The 17,639-nt window shown below is 40.8% G+C and overlaps 1 protein-coding gene across 2 annotated transcripts in view; it reads left to right on the top strand.

Moving 5' to 3' along the window:
• Window positions 1-17,639, top strand: part of GOLIM4 (golgi integral membrane protein 4) — a 113,743-nt gene that overhangs the window by 47,301 nt on the left and 48,803 nt on the right. For both annotated transcript variants that reach the window (XM_088452370.1, XM_088452369.1), the window contains exons 2-3: window positions 14,192-14,266; window positions 15,698-15,747. In XM_088452370.1, the coding sequence (XP_088308496.1) occupies window positions 14,192-14,266; window positions 15,698-15,747 (125 nt within the window). The remainder of the gene's footprint in view (window positions 1-14,191; window positions 14,267-15,697; window positions 15,748-17,639) is intronic.

Below are 17,639 nucleotides of genomic sequence, written 5' to 3'. Positions count from 1 at the left end.
ATATTAGCTACCAATGGGGGGAATTCAATTCAGTGCGATGCTGAATAGCTGTGGGAGGGATTCAATACACCGCGCTGTTTGGGCAGGCAAAGGATTTCTTCTCACACCCCCCTGGGGCTGCGAGGAGAAATCTGGCAAATGTGCCCGGGCATGCAGCTGTTTTACTGCTTAGCGTGGTGCTAATAGCCACGCGCCCGGCACTTTATTCAGAGAATGCCAGTTCTCGCGCCTTAACACTATTGTTAAGTCTCGAACATGCATTCTCCGACATAACAGCGCACTGAATTGAATAACTCCGGGAGCTCCCTCCCAGCGCTATTCAATTTGCGTTGAATTGAATTCCCCCAATGTTACCTACTTTGCCCAATGTCTTCATATACTCATGTCTTACAACTAGGATCTTAGCAAAAGTAATATTATGACTGCAGCATTCTTACATTCAACTAGTCATGGATTTATTCCCTCTAAATTGGTGATCTGTCTGGGAAATTCAACATGTTAAAAGTTCCAGATTCGCTGATTCTGACCATTATCGGGATATAATCCGGGAATCAAGATGGTTCAACATGTTGGATTTTTCGGATCCCCTGGCATTCGCAGAATGGGGAATGATAAATGATAGATGTATGGGCCTCAAGTAACTAGTGGGAATCTTCTTCAGGCTTTTAATCTAAAAGGAAAAGTATAACAAACCATATAGACGTTACACACTACTATTTTTTTATGTAACTGACAGGCTTGGGGGGTTTAAAACATAACTCTTATTATTTATTATTGAATTTTCTTTTTGTTGTATATAAACAAAGTGAAACAAAAATAAGTAATACAAAAAATAATGCATGAAAAGCCACTGATATAGAAATTGAGTTAAAGGAGCATACACAACAAATTTGAACACAATCTTTGGGGGGAATTTAAGTGAATGCGATGTTGAATAGCTCCGAGAATGAGTCCCTGGAGCTATTCAGTTGTCTGCATCGTGCCCAGGACTTAAGATGGGAGATACAATTTACCATGCCTAATGCCAGGGGTTTAGTCACGTTTCATTCGTCTATATATAGTTTAAAATAGGGGTTCTCAACTCCAGTCTTCAGGTACTACCAACAGGTCATGTTTTGTGGATGTCTATAATCATGTACAGGTGAGTTATGCTGGGTACACACTAGACTATGTGCACCCAGCCCAACATCTGCAGCGACTGGACCCAGCGGTACTTATGCTCTTACTGCTTAGATACAAAACTATGGGGGGAGTTCAATTCAATGCAATGTTGAGTAGCGCAATAAATAAGTGCCTAGAGCTATTCAGTTGGCCACGCTGTAAACCCACAATGTCCTCATACATCTAGGCTTCTGAATCTCTGTTGAGACTGTTAGAGACTTTGGAATGATGTCACATAAGGCATCACTAATGCGTTTCTCCACATATAAGGATTGTTTCATCAGATGTAGCTGATGTACTTTCAAATTAAATACATTACTGGTGCGGTTACTAAATCTTTTTAACGCCGGGAGGCTTGTGATGAATTAACCAATCAGATCAGTTTTCCTGCTCTCGGTAATTACGTCTGGCATATGCATGCCGCAACTGCTATTGATTTTCTGCCAGGCTTATCTTGAGAGAGTGTCTTAATGATGTTTCTATTTTATCTGCCATATAATCTGTGTTCACCTCAATCCAAAATGCAATAGAAGTATTGGGGAGTTTATCATCTATAATAAATTGAAATCTGTTTATTTTAGCATAATATTTAAATTTTAAAGGTTTATTGCTAACTAAACAGACGTGTGCACCATGTGATTGCATGTTAATTGCAAGTGTCGCTCCCCCCAAGCACCAGAGGGAGGAAGGACTGTGGGTGCAGCACAAATCTGGAATGCCAAATATAAGTAAATCAGGCTGTGACTTCCCCACTACGACAGGCCATATGAGGAAAGAGGTGTTCTAAGATATGACTCATGTGAGCGTGGCTCCTCAATGGTGATCTCATTAATATGATGCATTATATTGATATGTAGAAGTGCCAGCGTTCGTGGACGTCCTTTATACACATTCACGCAATGAATGGCACAATTATGTGATGGAATTTATTACCACTGCAATTTATTGCTTCCATAAAAAAAAAGTTCATGTTTCACCCACAAGTCATGTGATTTGAGAAAAGAAAAAAAAGTCTGCAACAGATAAGGGAGAATACTCTAAGAGGCATACCCAATTGCCTGCAAAAAATTGCGCGGACCTTGCAACCAAATATGGATTACTGGGGGTATGCACACTCCCGATACTTGCAGTATCCAATTTAAAAAATTGTCACTGGGGTTTTTGCAGGCACAATCTGGCAACACTGGGGGTCATTCAGACCCACTCGCGAGCGGCAGTACGCTCGCAAGTGGGTCGATGTTCCCCACTGCGCATGCGCACGACGGAGGGAGCTCCGTCGTGCGCATGCGCGAGACCCGGCGAGCGAAGGACTTTCCTTCGCTCGGAGTGTCTCATCAAAGGTGGAGTGCTGTCGATGGTGACTGACAGCACGCTCCCTTTGGTGGGCGTGCCGGGGGCGTGCCTGCCAGACAGAGGCATTCCCAAGGGAACGCCTACCGTCTGAAGCCGGCCCCACTGACATCACTAGTGATGTCAGCGGGAGTGATTTTGGCTCTGATAGAGCCAAAATCACTCCTGGCCTTGCGGTTGAGAAACCCAACCGCAGGCTTTCACTCGCAGTTCCGATGGTCGCGATGGTAAAGACCATCGCGACCATCTTTTTGCACGCTCGTATATGCTGTGGGTGGTGACCCACAGCTATACGAGCGTCCAGGAGGACACTCCATATTAATGGAGGTGGGCCCTGATTCAGAGCGAGCGCTCTGGTCAGAGCGTCCGGCTCTGAATCAGGGCCACTGTGTTCCCGACGCTCCTGTCCCAGCTGCAGCATGCTCCTCACACCGCCTACACACACAGGACAGGGGGTCTCGCGCACCTAGGGGACACACACATAACTGACATCCCTCACAGACACTGGCAGCACCCTTCACACACTGGCAGACCACAGCGGACATGCACACACACTGGCAGGGGGTCAGGCACACACTGACAGGGGTCACACTCTCTCTGCTGGAGAAGACTGAGACAGGAGACTTCAGTCGGGGAAGTGGAGGAGGATAGCGCTGCAGAAGGTGAGTAATTAGGGACTACTTAAGCTAATTGGAAACTTCCAATTGCTTAATTAGTCATGGTGTGGGGTGTCCACAAAGTATTCCAGAGCAAGTAGTGATAATTTTTCCTTTAAAATATCAATTTTAGGAAAAATTTGACCTGTTCTGGAGGTGCTCAAAAAAACCCTGCACCCATTGAATACCAAAAATCTCACACCTGTGGGGAAAACCCGGCAGGTGCAAGATGTTTGGTAAACTCGCACCTAAATAGATATGTCCCAAAATGTACAGTTATTTGGAATCTCTTATACATATACAGGTTGAGTCTCCGATATCCAAAATGCTTGGGACCAGGGGTATTTTGGATAACGGAATATTCCGTATTTTGGAATATTTGCATTTCATAATGAAATAGATTTGGAATGAGTCCCAAATATACACACACAATGCATTTATGTGCTATATACACCTCATACACACAGCCTGCAGGTAATTTTATACAATATTTTCAATAATTTTGTGGCTCAAACAAAATTTGTGCACATACATAAAATTCAGTTATGTTTCATACACACCCTATATACACAGCCTGAAGGTAATTTTATACAATATTTTTAATAATTTGTCCCTTAGACAAAGTTTGTGTACATTGAACCATCAAAAATCAAAGGTTTCATTATCTCAGTCATGCAAAAAAAATTCCGTATTTCGGAATATTCCGTATTTCGGAATATTTGGATATGGGAGACTCAACCTGTACTTGCTGTTATATTTCTTAGATTCTTCGTCATAATAATATTTTATATGTATATGTGTAAACAAATAGAAAATACGTTATGGGTGACAAGAACGTAATATAATATTTTGCTCTTGCAAGTTGTCTACATTATTAACAAAACCCAGTTCTAGAACGCTTTAATAGTGGATTGAGTGATTCTGTTAAATTGAGCAATCGCATTTTGCAGGTTTTATTTTTTTTACAATAATTTATCCTGATTTTAAAACCTCTTTAATTGTTAACACTGTGTAAGATATCTGATAGCAAATAACAATTAGGTCGTTGTAAAAGATACCTTTCTGCTCTGTATATCTACAGAGTGCTTGCTGCATAGGAATTAGTGGATACTTTAGGGAATAAACACACACAAAACTATTAATTGGGTACACAAGCATCTTCTTCAACCTCTTTGAAATAAAGCTCTGTTCAGCTGGGACAGAATGAAGCACTTCTGGCTAGGCCTTTCTTGGCATGTTTTGCCTTTTCAGCAGAGCACATAGAGCTGAAGGGCTGTTAATGCAAATAGCTAAATTCACTCTGTATTGACTGCTCAATCTTTAATCTCTCTCTACCAAGCATTTCTGCCTGGTTTTTGGGCAGTTGAAATTCCAAAAACACTTATAATAACCGTAAAAAAAATAACTAATTAATGTAAAAATCATATACATTGCTTATTTTGACACAAGCTAAGGTCCAGTTACTGAGTTGTGTACAGTAATGCACAGAAAGTGCAATGTTTATTATACAGAATACCTTTCAGCTGGCTAATACAAAACTGTCCACTGACAATCGCAACCAGGAATCCTGATAGAGCCAAAATCACTCCAGGGCTTGCGGCAGCGAGACCCTACCGCAGACCAAGACCATCACAACCATCATGTAACCCACAGCTATGCGAGCGTCCAGGAGGACGCTCCAAATTTTACTAAGACGGCCCTGATTCAGAGCGAGCGCTCTGGTCAGAGCGTCCGGCTCTGAATCAGGGCCACAATACCAAGTACTTGTATTAAGATACCAACCTGACATTATTTTAAACAATCAGACAGAAGTATATAGGAAACCATAGTAATATATTTGAGTTCTGTAACAGAAGTTAGTCCAGAGTTGTAGAAATAAATTGAGTATAATTTAATAGATGTTCGAGTTTCTCGTCATATATTCTCAGTTAGTATATTGCCAACTAATGACTAATTAATTATTTTGCTAATAAATTGGTATGGAGTATTTTTCAATCCTTATGTGAACAGATTTCTTAAGTAAAAGGGCTACAACTGTTGCGTTTCTCTTATGTCCTTAATGAATGCAAATCTTTGTTTCCAAAGAAACCTATATTATTACATTTCTGGAACCATTATGAATAAGTAGTGAAAATTCCAGCCAATGCCTGGGCCAAAAGCCTGTTTATATATAATATAAGTATTTAGGAATATTATGTATTTCGGAATACTTGGATATGGGAGACTCAACCTGTACAATCATATGAAACTCTGCAGTGGGCAACTTTTTAGTAGATGAGACAAAGCAGATGTGCACAGACTTGTACCATGGAGGTGGTATAGCCACTAACAACCTATAGGTCTAAAATAAGCAGTTTTAGGTAAATCTGGTCAGTGAAACAACTTTGATATTTTGAAAGAGTAATTACAGAGAATTGTATGCAGGTACTGCATTCATCTCATGTCTTTATTTTTCTCAAATTGCAGTTAATTTCTATCTAGAACTTTTTATGAAGATTGTATGTGCTATAAATGCTAATAAAAAAAAATACCTGTTTTAAGAGTTTCTGTGAAATTTGGGATTTATTCATTATTTGGATTTTACGCCTATAGAAGTCTGAATGCTCGCTTCCTTCATTAAGAAGCCATAGGGTTCCACACAGTTTTTTCCTCAGTAGTTTTGCACCAGATGTCAGTGGGGCTGATTCAGCAGTGTATGCAAGTGCAATGCTGTACGCGGATTCCAGATTATCGGGAATCTGCGCGTGTGCAGAATGGGTCCTGCATAAGCGTACACAGCCCCTTGGATGCCTCTGCCTGATTGACAGGCAGAGGTATTTAAGGGGCAGGCAGGGCCGACCAGGGTATCACAGAAACGGGGGCGTGCCAGCCCCGTTTTCAGGGAGTGGCAAGGCCAGGGAGTGAGCCGATGGACGCAGTTTCTTGGCCTGACAAGCCGGATAGCCTAAGTAAGCTAAGACCGAGGGCCTGGCGCTGTCCACCATCGCGACCATCGACCACCAATGGTCGTGATGGTGATCCCCGCCTGCGACCTCGGTCGCAGTGCTGTGATCGCAAATGCAGCAAGGGGTGTCATACACCTCCTGCTGCATTTGCTTATTAGCAAGGACAGAATTGCAAAGCTGCCTGCGTGCATACATCATATCTATAGCCTGCGTGCAGCTTTGCAATTCTGGGCCTGATTCAGAGCCGGACGCTCTGACAGAGCACTCGCTCTGAATCAGGGCTAGTCCTCTTTTTTTAGAGCGGCCTCCTGGCCGCTCGCATAGCTGTGGGTGACCACCCACAGCTATAGCGAGCGGCCAGGAAGATGGTCACGATGGTTAAGACCATCGGGCTTGCGACGAGACCCTTGTGGTAGGGTCTCATTGCCGCAAGCCCTAGAGTGCTTTCGGCTCAAACAGAGCTGAAAGCACTCCCACTGACATCACTTGTGATGTCAGTGGGGCCGGCCCCAGACGGTAGGTGTTCACATGGGAACGCCTCCGTCTGGGCAGCCACGCCCCTGGCCCGCCCACCAAAGGGGGCGTGCTGTCATTCAACATCTACAGCACGCCCCCTCTGGTACGAGACCCGGAGCGATGGTTTGCCCGTCTCTATCCGGGTCTCGCGCATGTGCACTACGGAGCCGGCTCCGTCGTGCGCATGCACACCTGCCCACCATCGACCCACTTGCGAGCGCTCAGCGCTCACGAGCGGGTCTGAATCAGGCCCACTGTTCGATGATGAATCACCCTCAGTGTTCAGTATGATTTGGTAGTTCCTTCCTCCGTGATCATAGTGGGAACATTACACTGTTTCCACAGCGCAGCACAAGAGAAATCTTTTACATTTCCATCTTATTTTTGACGGTTTATTTCAGCAGAATTCTTTTCAGAGAACGCATTTCAGTTTTGCAGAATGAAGGCTGATATAAATGCTGTAACACTGCACTCTTCAGATGCAGCATGTGTGAGGGTTTGCATGTATTGCACAAAGAACCACACAATACTGCTGACAGATAATATTACTGAGGGCATAGATGATCTAATTTCAGTATTCCTGCTCTTCATGACATATCTGCTATATAGCTCAGCCAGCAGCAGGCTGTATCATAACAGGTATGTTTGACATAACAGGACTGGCAAAGTTTGCACATCCTTACTGTAGGTAAATACAAGACACCACTAACTAATGGTTGTATGAAGGAACAGTGAATTAGACCAGTATAAATAATGCAGACTAGCAATCTCCATTTATTGGCTGAAACTATTGTTGTAATTTAGAAACCAACATCTCTAAACCAGTGGTTCCCAAACTGTGCGCCGTGGCACCCTAGGGTGCCTCGGGACACTTGTAGGGGTGACTCAGGGTGGTGGTCCTGCACCAAATCAAATTATTTATGGTCAATGTAATGTAAGTATGTGGACATAGAAGCACAAACCTGTCCACCACTATATAACTGAGCCTAAGGATGACATGTAGCACAATTGACTTCACTTTTCTACATTACTAAATTTTTTGTGAATTTCTCAATAACAAACTGTTGGCTTAGGGGTGCCGTAAAAACAATGCTGATACTCTAGGGCGCCATGATTCAAAAAAGTTTGGGAACCACTGCTCTAAACACATAAAGTACCTGGCCTTTTTTACTAGTAATACTGGAATTCCATTCATTTTTGTTGGGAGTATCTAAAAGTATGGATGTTGTGTGTTGCAGATGAAAACTGAGAACAGTCCTTGCTGTTAAGGCAAATTACTCTGTCAAAACAGAAAAAAAGCTGCACTGACCACTTTCTATATAAGATTGTGCAACAAATAAATAAAATCCTTTTACATTTACTCTGAAAAAAATCCAACAACATCCAACATACAGATCGCATATATAATCTTATATTCTCACAATGAATCTATTTATACTTTCTCAGCAAACAACAGTAATAAAAATTTATCTTTTTTATATACACAATGTGTTAAAACTGTTTCTTCTCATAAAAGGCCTGATTCAGACTTGGGAATAGAGTGAGATTTAGCACTTAACTGTGAACCTGAATAAACCATATTGCAATGCAAGGGCTGTAAATACGTATATTTTTTTGCATGTGGAGTAAATACTGGCTGCTTTTGCATGTAGCCCACAAATACTGCACAGCTTTATTATTACTCTACAATTTAGATGTCAGTTTGGACACACTCCTCCCAAATTTTAATCTCTTTGCACATTTTAAATCTTCCCCACCTGCAGTGCAGCATAGTTTCACCAAGATGATCAGTTGAGAGAGACATCTAACTGTATTCCCAAGTCTCAATCAGACCCAAAGTGCAATAGTCAGAATATCACGTAAATTACTCTAATGGTTTGGGTTTAATTTTACGTAATACAATTAGAGTGAAGAAATATGGGGTGTCTATAATTAAAGTTCACTTATTCCAAGGGGTCTACAGCGAAATCTACTTATCGGACTGTTGCCAAATTTTCAGCACCTCCAAATGAGGCCTTGGGAAGGAATTTCACGGCTAAAAACTTTAGTTAAAAAAAAAACCGTCACCAGGGGACGTTTTCCGCTTGTAAGGTATTAGATATGCAAATTTCCTTTAGCACGACAATCCCTCTTATCACCATTCCCCAAAAGGTTTGCTGCGGTTTTACGTCAACATCCATCCTGCATGTTTCAAGACACTAATGTTATGGAAGTGCTGGAATCACAGAATTGGTCAGTAATGATGAATATCGGTCGCCTGTAAGTGTATATGTTATGGGACCTGTGAGCCCGAGCTCTTCGAAGAAAAACGGACCAATGATGAATGTTGACGTAAAAACCATACACAGATTCTCATTAAATATGTCCTTTAACAAGTTCTTAAATGGGGCTAGGGTAGAAAAATTAGCTGTAGCTGAAAAATAAGATTTATAAAATTAATAAGAGTGAAACGATAATTGAGTTCTTTAAATATACACAATGATCATGAAACAGTATGGGATATACAGTACATACCATGATGAATTTAATGGTGTTGATGTACTGCATGTTTATTATGACAAAAATTTGAGTTTGCTAATGTTTTCCCACCCCGCTTTCTCACCTTTACTTGATTAGGCTAGCTGCCCACTGGCCTTCCTAGTGACACCACATGTATAATGCAAATTCTTGCAGTGGTACAAGCACTGGCATTTGCAGCTTAAGGAGGTCAGTGGAGTGTGGCGACAAGTAAACGGAGCACACAGAGGACAAAAATGGCAATACAAATGCTCCAACCTGCTAAAGCAAAGACTACAGGGTTTGGGAACTGGTCCCATTCCCATACTTGTTTGCATGCTTTTATTAGTATTAACAAAAATGATAGTATGAATGTGTGTTTTGATGCAAATGTCCAAACCTTGTCTATACTGTTACAGGGCCTAATGCCTGACTAGGCTGGAGACTAAGCTATCCGTCCATCCCCTGTCCTCTTTATCAGGCCAGGTCAGAACTTTGATTTTCAAGTTTCCTTTACCAATGATATTGTAGCCTATTAGCAGGCCCTTTGTTGTGGGTAACGCATAGAAGCAAGGGTGCCAACTGTGACTGGGGGGTTTGGCACAGTTCAGATAAGGACGAGTGACGGGTGGGTAAATTTGTTTACAATATTGTGAATTGTGAATTGAACCTTTAGGGTATTTTATTTGCAAAATTCTTTTTGTATTGGTCTTTAAATGTAACAGTCTACCATCGGTTTCCTCTTTTTATGTTTCCCATCATAACTGTCCTTTCCTTTTCTTCTTCTATTTTTTTCTTTCTGCCATGTCCATTGGATGTAGCTTTTGATTCCAGTTGATGTATTTGTTTCATACACGATCATCGTATCCCTGTTTTAATTTTCATTATACCCCTTGAAGACATAAAGACATTCTATTTCTTAACCACGATGGCTAAGAGCACATGTTCTGAGTCTAGTTTTATTTTCAGTTTTCATTTCTTGGGGTATCATCGGGGTAATGTCACCTTTATGATTCCTATTGATTTTGATTGTCCTTTCTTTATGTGCATACTCTATTTGGATGTGTGTGTTGTTTTTGACTTCCCAACTCAGAGTTTATTCCAGCATGTCTTTAGTTGAGTCTGGCAGGACACACTGCAACTTGTAGTTCCACAGCTGCTGCTCACCTCTGGTGAAAATGTTAGTGCAGCCTGTGCTATGTGCTGCATTTTAGTAAGATGTTATTTAGTAAACTGTTAATCTGGGTACACACATAGCCGATGTGTCTACCCAGCAATGCAATGCCCGACCGCATGATATATCAGGGTGGCTGGTACACACTGCACAATGCTGTGACCGACCGCACAATATGTCAGGCACCGGCTCCAGACCCCGATGGACGACTCGCGAGCATGGTCGTGCATAGTGGATACACACTGGCCAATGTGGATGATATGTCGGCCCGATCTGCGGGATCAGGCAACATATGGTGTAATGCAGTGGTTCTCAAATTCGGTCCTCAGGACCCCACACAGGTTGTGTTTTGCAGGTCACACAGCAGGTGCACAGGTGTATTCATTACTCACTGACACATATTTTAAAAGATCCACAGGTGGAGCTAATTATTTCACTTGTGACTCTGTGAGGAGACATGGAAAACATTCACTGTTTGGGGTCCTGAGGACCGACTTTGAGAACCTGTGGTCTAGTGTGTACTCGGCTTAAGGTTTTGGCCAGATGTTGAGGATTTACAAAAGGGTTTGACCTATCACCTGTGTTGAGTATGTGATAACCCAAATTTTCATGCAGGATTGGAAACTTGCTAAGCTATTTTGCAGTAGATTATCAGTTTCTCTATTTTATTCACTGTAAAAATGACAGGTGAAAAAGCGCTTGAGATGTTTCAAATTACAATCAAGCCTTGATTGCAAAGCGTCTTCATGCTCACTACCAGGTCCATAATCAGTCAGTACACTTAAGCGATGATTCCCTATTTGTGCTCTGCATCATGTATTAAGAAAGAGAGGGTGATCTCTGGAAACCATTCACTTTCGACAAATGAAGTGTCAAGGAGCTGACACTTTTAATAAGCCGGAGCTTGTAGTATTCCCATTGGGATACTACAGTATCAGTATAAATGCATGTTCAGTTGCATGGTGTATATGAATTCTAAAGGTAAAGTCTGCATATACCAAAATTATACTTTTAGGTTTATACATTGTGAACCACAGGTATGATAGCATAATGTAGTGGTATGTATTTATATTTGCACACAGCTATGAGGTTTTTATTTGAGCTAATCAGTGCAAGATGTACAACAATAGCCTCTTCAGAGTAGGCAAACATTTATTGAAAAGGCAAAGGTTAGAGGCAAAGTTGATCTATGCTAATATCTACTGTTTCTTAAAGATAGCTTTTATTTTTTTTACATTTAAAGAAATGTTGCCTCTTCTAGTTAATTTTTGATAACCTTTGTTGGTTGTTGTACAGTAGGTACAACCTACAGTATGTGCTGGAACTTTAGGTTTTCACTTAAGCATTAATTTTCAAACTCTTTAAATGTGCAATGTCAAAATATAATATTTATTTTGCAAACACTATTTCTAACATGGATTAAAACTACTTTGGTGTTCGAAAATGGCATGTAAGCAGCTGTACTACATTTTTTAATTAGTCTGTAGAGTATTTCAGATTTTGATGTGAGTACCTGACACCAGGTTTGCTACCCCTCCTCCAATTTCTCAATGCTGCCCATAGGAGGGAAAGAGGGGCATGGTGACATGACAGGGATGAAGCTTGAAGTCTAGAAGGACCTGTGCCATGGGTGCCAGAAGTAGAGGGCATGAGCAGGGGTGCTGAAAATTAATATAAGAAAAGAAACAAAACCATATATAGGTGCTATGGACAGGGTTGCATAAAAAGCAGAATTTAAAAAAAATAATAAAAAAATCGGATTTATTTGATTTAAATCATATTTTTTTATTAACATTTTAATTTTAGATGTTTACACTTTGTTTTAGTCATACATGAACAATTTTTGAAGTGAGAAGAGTAACAAAATGAACATAGTAATAGAATAAATACACACTAAACAGTTGCATCAAGAAGTACAATTAGGCTCTGAATTTCACTCAAATCAGTTGTTTGAGTCTGAGTCAAACATGTACATGTCTTTGTCCACGTCCTCATGTTTGTCCTCAAAAGGCTCTGTAGCATGTAACCAGTTTAGCTGCTTTTTCATTTCCTAATCTGTTGAGTGTTTTGGATTGTACAAAACCGTACCTTGAAAAAAATCCTTTCAATTCCTGCACTTGATGAAACTTCGGTGAATATCTGCTTTAGAAGATTTACTATAGAAGTGTCTAACTTAAGTCGAGCTGTGTAGGACATCCACCAAGCTAGAGGAGATACTTGGCGTAAAGTGTCCACTACAAACATGTATGGTGCAAATGGTTTCATGGGTGCATGAAAGTTGATGATGACCAGCATAATTTGACGCTTATTGACATGAGCAAACTCTATAGCAGTCTCAATTTCAGCAGGACTAAGGCCCTGATTCAGAGCCGGACGCTCTGACCATGGGAACGCCTCCGTCTGGCAGGCACGCCCACCAAAGGGGGCGTGCTGTCAATCAACATCGACAGCACGCCCCCTTTGGTGCGAGACCCCAAGCGATGGAAAGCCCGTCGCTCGCCGGGTCTCGCGCATGCGCACGACGGAGCTCCCTCCGTCGTGCGCATGCGCAGTGGGGAACATCGACCCACTTGCGAGCGTACTGCCGCTCGCGAGTGGGTCTGAATGACCCCCTAAGCTTTTTTCCCCTGTACCTAGGATCAAGTAGATTAGCCAGCAAGTGGGCATCTGTGAGTGCAATTTTAGCTCTTGCCTTTGCCATCTTTACTACCCTGCTGTGGTGTCCAATCTCTTCAAGATCATCTAACAGCTTCTTCCACACTTGTACGACCTCACTGATTGTGCGGTTGCATCTTTGTGCGCGATCCAGGGCTACAATTGCATCATTTGATTTAGATCGTGCAACCCTGGCTATGGATGCTCAAAATTCACAGTCAATCTCTATATTGGTAATTCACAAAATTAAATAAGTCCTATCTTTTTTTCATGATTTTTCTTATGGTGTTTTGAAGTTGCCTTCCACAAAGTAGGGCAAACAGAATAGGCTGCAAGCGCAAAGGGCAGCAACTCACTTCCAGTTCCCAGTGCCGAAAATGAATGTGTGGCAGCAACAGACCCACAACGGCTACCCCATGCTCAGAGGACGTGTCTTTGTTCACTTCCCGTCTGAGCAGCATAGGTGGAGTGTGGAGTGGCAGAACCAGAGAAGCCTGTCTGACACTACCAAAGGGAAGCTTTTAATGGCGGCAGTGAGAGATGTGTGGTCTGGAGGGAGACAGTGAGACACCTGTGGACTGGAGGGGTTAGTTGAGAGCTGTGGAGAAGGCAGTGAGTAATCTTTGGAGGTGACACTTTTTTTTCCCGGGATTCAATTATGGACAATTAATGTTCATAATTGAATCCTGGGACATATATGTTCACATGCCCCTAATGTTGTGCTAACATAATATATCTATATAACATCATACTTGCTCTACAGTCACCTCTTACACTCCAAACTGTTTTTCGTATAAAATCAATCAGTGTTAGTTTCACATATTGCAATATTTGTTTATGCTGACCAACTAAGCCATTGTCTTCCCTTCTGACCAGTCCTACACTTCACTTCAGAGAAAATGACAATACTCCTCTTCCTACCATACAGGATAGCGCACACATATTAAACATATGCTTTTTATTGTGGGTTGGCATGATAGGCCCATAGGCTTAAAGAGACAAAGAATAGCAATTGGTGCACACCTGGTGAATTGGCTGACCCAAACTGTTTGTGTAGTGTGTGTTTGAGGGGGTTTTAATGTAATGTCAAGATTAATTATTGATGCCATTTTAATGCAAATAATGTATTTAGCTGTTGATATTTTAATTTAAAGTACCTGGGCTGTTATACGGTCATCCCACTCGTAACTCTTAATTTTCTGACAATATTTTACTCATTGGCAAACGTTTCTTTTCAGTGGTATATGAACACCGATCTCGGTTGGAAAAATCTTTACAAAAGGAAAGACTTGAACTCAAGAAAGCAAGAGAAGGTAAATGGATCGCATAGTTCTGTAAGAATGTTGCATTAAATGTGTTTGAACTGATATTCTCTCTTCTCACCTGTACCAAGGGTAGTTAATATAGCTTCAAGCTGTTGAATATGTACAATATCAATTAAGTAGTTCTGTCCATTGATGTTTTAAGAGACCATTTTAACCTTCCAGAAGACCATATGGACATTCTATATAAAATCCCTTCATATCACATTCTATACCCAATTTTATTTTGCTCACATAAAAGGATGGTTACTCATGTTTTTCAGTACATGTCCAGTGTATTCTGAGAAAAATCCTTATGATATCAGTGGTAATAATAATTTCTTTATTTAAACAGCATCTGTTCAATAAACAAAGGACTACCTGTTTCTAGAACTACAATGACTGAATAAGTCCTCCTTCTTGTGTATAAGCAAAAATACATACGTACATATAGTCCTATTGCACATTTTCATTTGGTCAGCATTGTGTTCCAAACTCTGTGTATGTGTATATAAGCCATACACACTTATCTGCGCATATTCTATACAAATAAAGGCAATTAATTATTTAGTTTCTGACCAATAAACTGTGAAATTGCATTTTTTCTTATCAGCTGAAATTTATTTGTGTTGTCACACAGGTGTAGAAGAGACAATTTTTACAAAGCACAGCAAAACTGAAGTCATTAGCGAGACAACATTTCTTAAAGTTTTTGCTAGTCATTATTCTCTTTTTGAGCTTATTGTTTAGTTTATTTCTTTACAACTTTCAGGCAATTCTGCTTTTAGATACTAAAATATCTTTCTGCTAGAAATGTCACTGGTGCCATCTAGTGTTGGAAAACAAATTAACATGTAGCATATTTTTCACTTAAGATTATAAAGAAACAAATGTATCCTAGGTTGTGCAGTAGAAAACAAATTGGCAGTCAGAACTTTTTTAAATTTATTCTCATTATCATTTGAAGAGGAGATTTTAATTGCAAAAATGTATTAACTTGATGTATTTGCATCATAATATGGGATTATCAGTAGCCCAGTACACATCATATTTAATTTATTTTATGTAACCTGATATATTGGCTTAGTTCAAATTGGCAAACTTGTGACTTTGAAGCTGGTGAACCTCAAATACTAGCAGAGTGCACGAGAACAACTTGAAATCCAGATCTTGTCTGTCTCTGGCATTTTCGTTATTCTTGAGAATGAGTCACTTTTTAATTATACAGTGTGATCCTATGAAAAATCTAATGTGACAAGTCACAAAGTTCTGATGTTTTCTCTATTACCTGTTCCTTACAGGAAAGATGGCAATGATGTATGCAGGAATAATAGCTAGATACAATAGGGATAATTTCAATGGCAAGTCCCCCTTTTGAAAAATGTTCAATTTTATATCTGAATTCTGCTTTATATCCTTAATATTTGCATGACTCTCTTCTAGATCACCTTGTTTATAAACTTGAAGCACAAGAGACATTGAATAAAGGAAGGGTAAGTACAATGCAATATAATACTGACCCCAAAGCATCTTTTCTTCATTTACACCAAGGCAAAGTTTCCCCTTTTGTGTTTTAAAAATACAAATATCTATGATGTTACCTGACAGGGATCATTGATTAGGGATATAGATAACACTGTCTGATTTTAAATTGCATGGATAAGCTGTAGAAGGTTTATAGGAGCGCTATCTGAGGTCAGTGAGAAATTGGAGATGGAGTAAGAGGTTTGGTAGACAGAACTTGGAGTTACAAAAACAGGCAGATTTTAGGTAGATAAATAAGGTGGGTAATTATGCATATTGAAGATATAGAGTCAAGGAAGCACATTCTATATGGAACACATTGTGCCATACCAACAAAAAGGACATAGGGGTCTATTTACTAAGCCTTGGATGGAGATAAAGTGAACGGAGATACCATCCCAACCAATCAGCTCCTAACTGTAATTTTTTAAACACATGACAGTTAGGAGCTGATTGGTTGGGACTTTATCTCTGTTCACTTTAACTCCATCCAAGGCTTTGTAAATAGACCCCATACAGATGCAGGATTACATTAAGGAAAACAATATACCTCAGTCAGCTTATGACCTGAGGGGCTGCAAACTTGGAAAAATAGGTTTCCCAAGCCCAGGAATTTAAAAATTTAAATATCAACATCTAACTACATTATTTGCATCCGAATGGCATCATTAACTTATAACCCTGACATTATATTAGTAACCACACACACACAAGTTTGAAATTGAATAGCAGAAAATCACGGATATTACTTTTACTCACAATTGAATTTTGTGTGGCCAAATTCCCGACACATTGCGCAGAATTGACTCACCCCTTATGTTTGTATTCAGTAGCTGGTGAGTTCTGTGCTTGAGAAAATGATTGGTAAAGCATCAGGTGGGGAAAGGGTTACTGTACCTCTGTCTTATAATGTAGAAAGGAATAAATCAGATTATTTGCATGCGAAAATTGACCATGTACTATTGATAGTCTACGTTAGCGGTGGTGGGTGTAATATTTTTCAATTGAAAGCTATTTGACTTATGAGTGTCTTCATAGGACTTGGACTTGGTCCTGCCAATATTTGTTATGGACTTTTTTTTATCCAGTAGAGTTTTATTATCCGGCAGGTAAATCATATATGTAGCAGGGTGCCCCTTTGACCACATGATCTCCATCTGTAATGTGTGAAAAGATAGATTGCAGTTAAGTTGTAACCTAGGGCCCGATTCAGACCCGCTCGCTAGGAAGCGTTCGCACGCAGACTGCCAATGTTTGCATTGTGCGCATGCATACGCTTCGCAGTGCGCAAACCAGTCTGTGCGATCGGGAAGCCCGGCTGTATGTGTTACAGGACATGCCGTTTGTGGGTGTTGACAAGGGTTGGTCGGTGAAAACGGGGGAGTGGTGGTGCGAATTCAGGCGTCCCAGAGCGTCTTAACGCCATTTCAGAGGTGTGCATAATTAAGACGCAGCGTCATAGTACACGTCACTTGGCTGAATTTTACACTGAAGCACTCGCAGTGCTTGTGGTAGGGTATAGTCAACCACAAGTGCTGCGTATGCATCCGATGGTACTCTGTTACCGATGGTTGCATACACTTCCTGGAGATGATGTGCATTAGTGGGCGTCTTAAGACAGGCTTGTGGGTGTCTGCATACACACAGCGATCGCACGCCAAGACATAGTGGGCATGCTAATGCCTTGTCGTGTGATCGCGTATTTGCATACTTCTGCTGCGTGCGAACTTATCTAGCGAGCGGGTCTGAATCGAGCCCCTAGTACCATCTAAAGAAGAGCCCAAAGTGATGATCTTTGAACCGTATAGAGATTGAGCTATTGGCTGTGTCAGTTTTGATCATGATCTATTCCTCAGGATGC

This window comes from Taudactylus pleione, unplaced genomic scaffold, assembly GCF_031769625.1.
Source record: "Taudactylus pleione unplaced genomic scaffold, aTauple2 ptg000037l, whole genome shotgun sequence".
Lineage (NCBI taxonomy): Eukaryota > Metazoa > Chordata > Amphibia > Anura > Myobatrachidae > Taudactylus > Taudactylus pleione.
The sequence above is the reverse complement of the archived record's forward strand: the minus strand, read 5'-3'. Positions and strand labels throughout refer to the sequence as shown.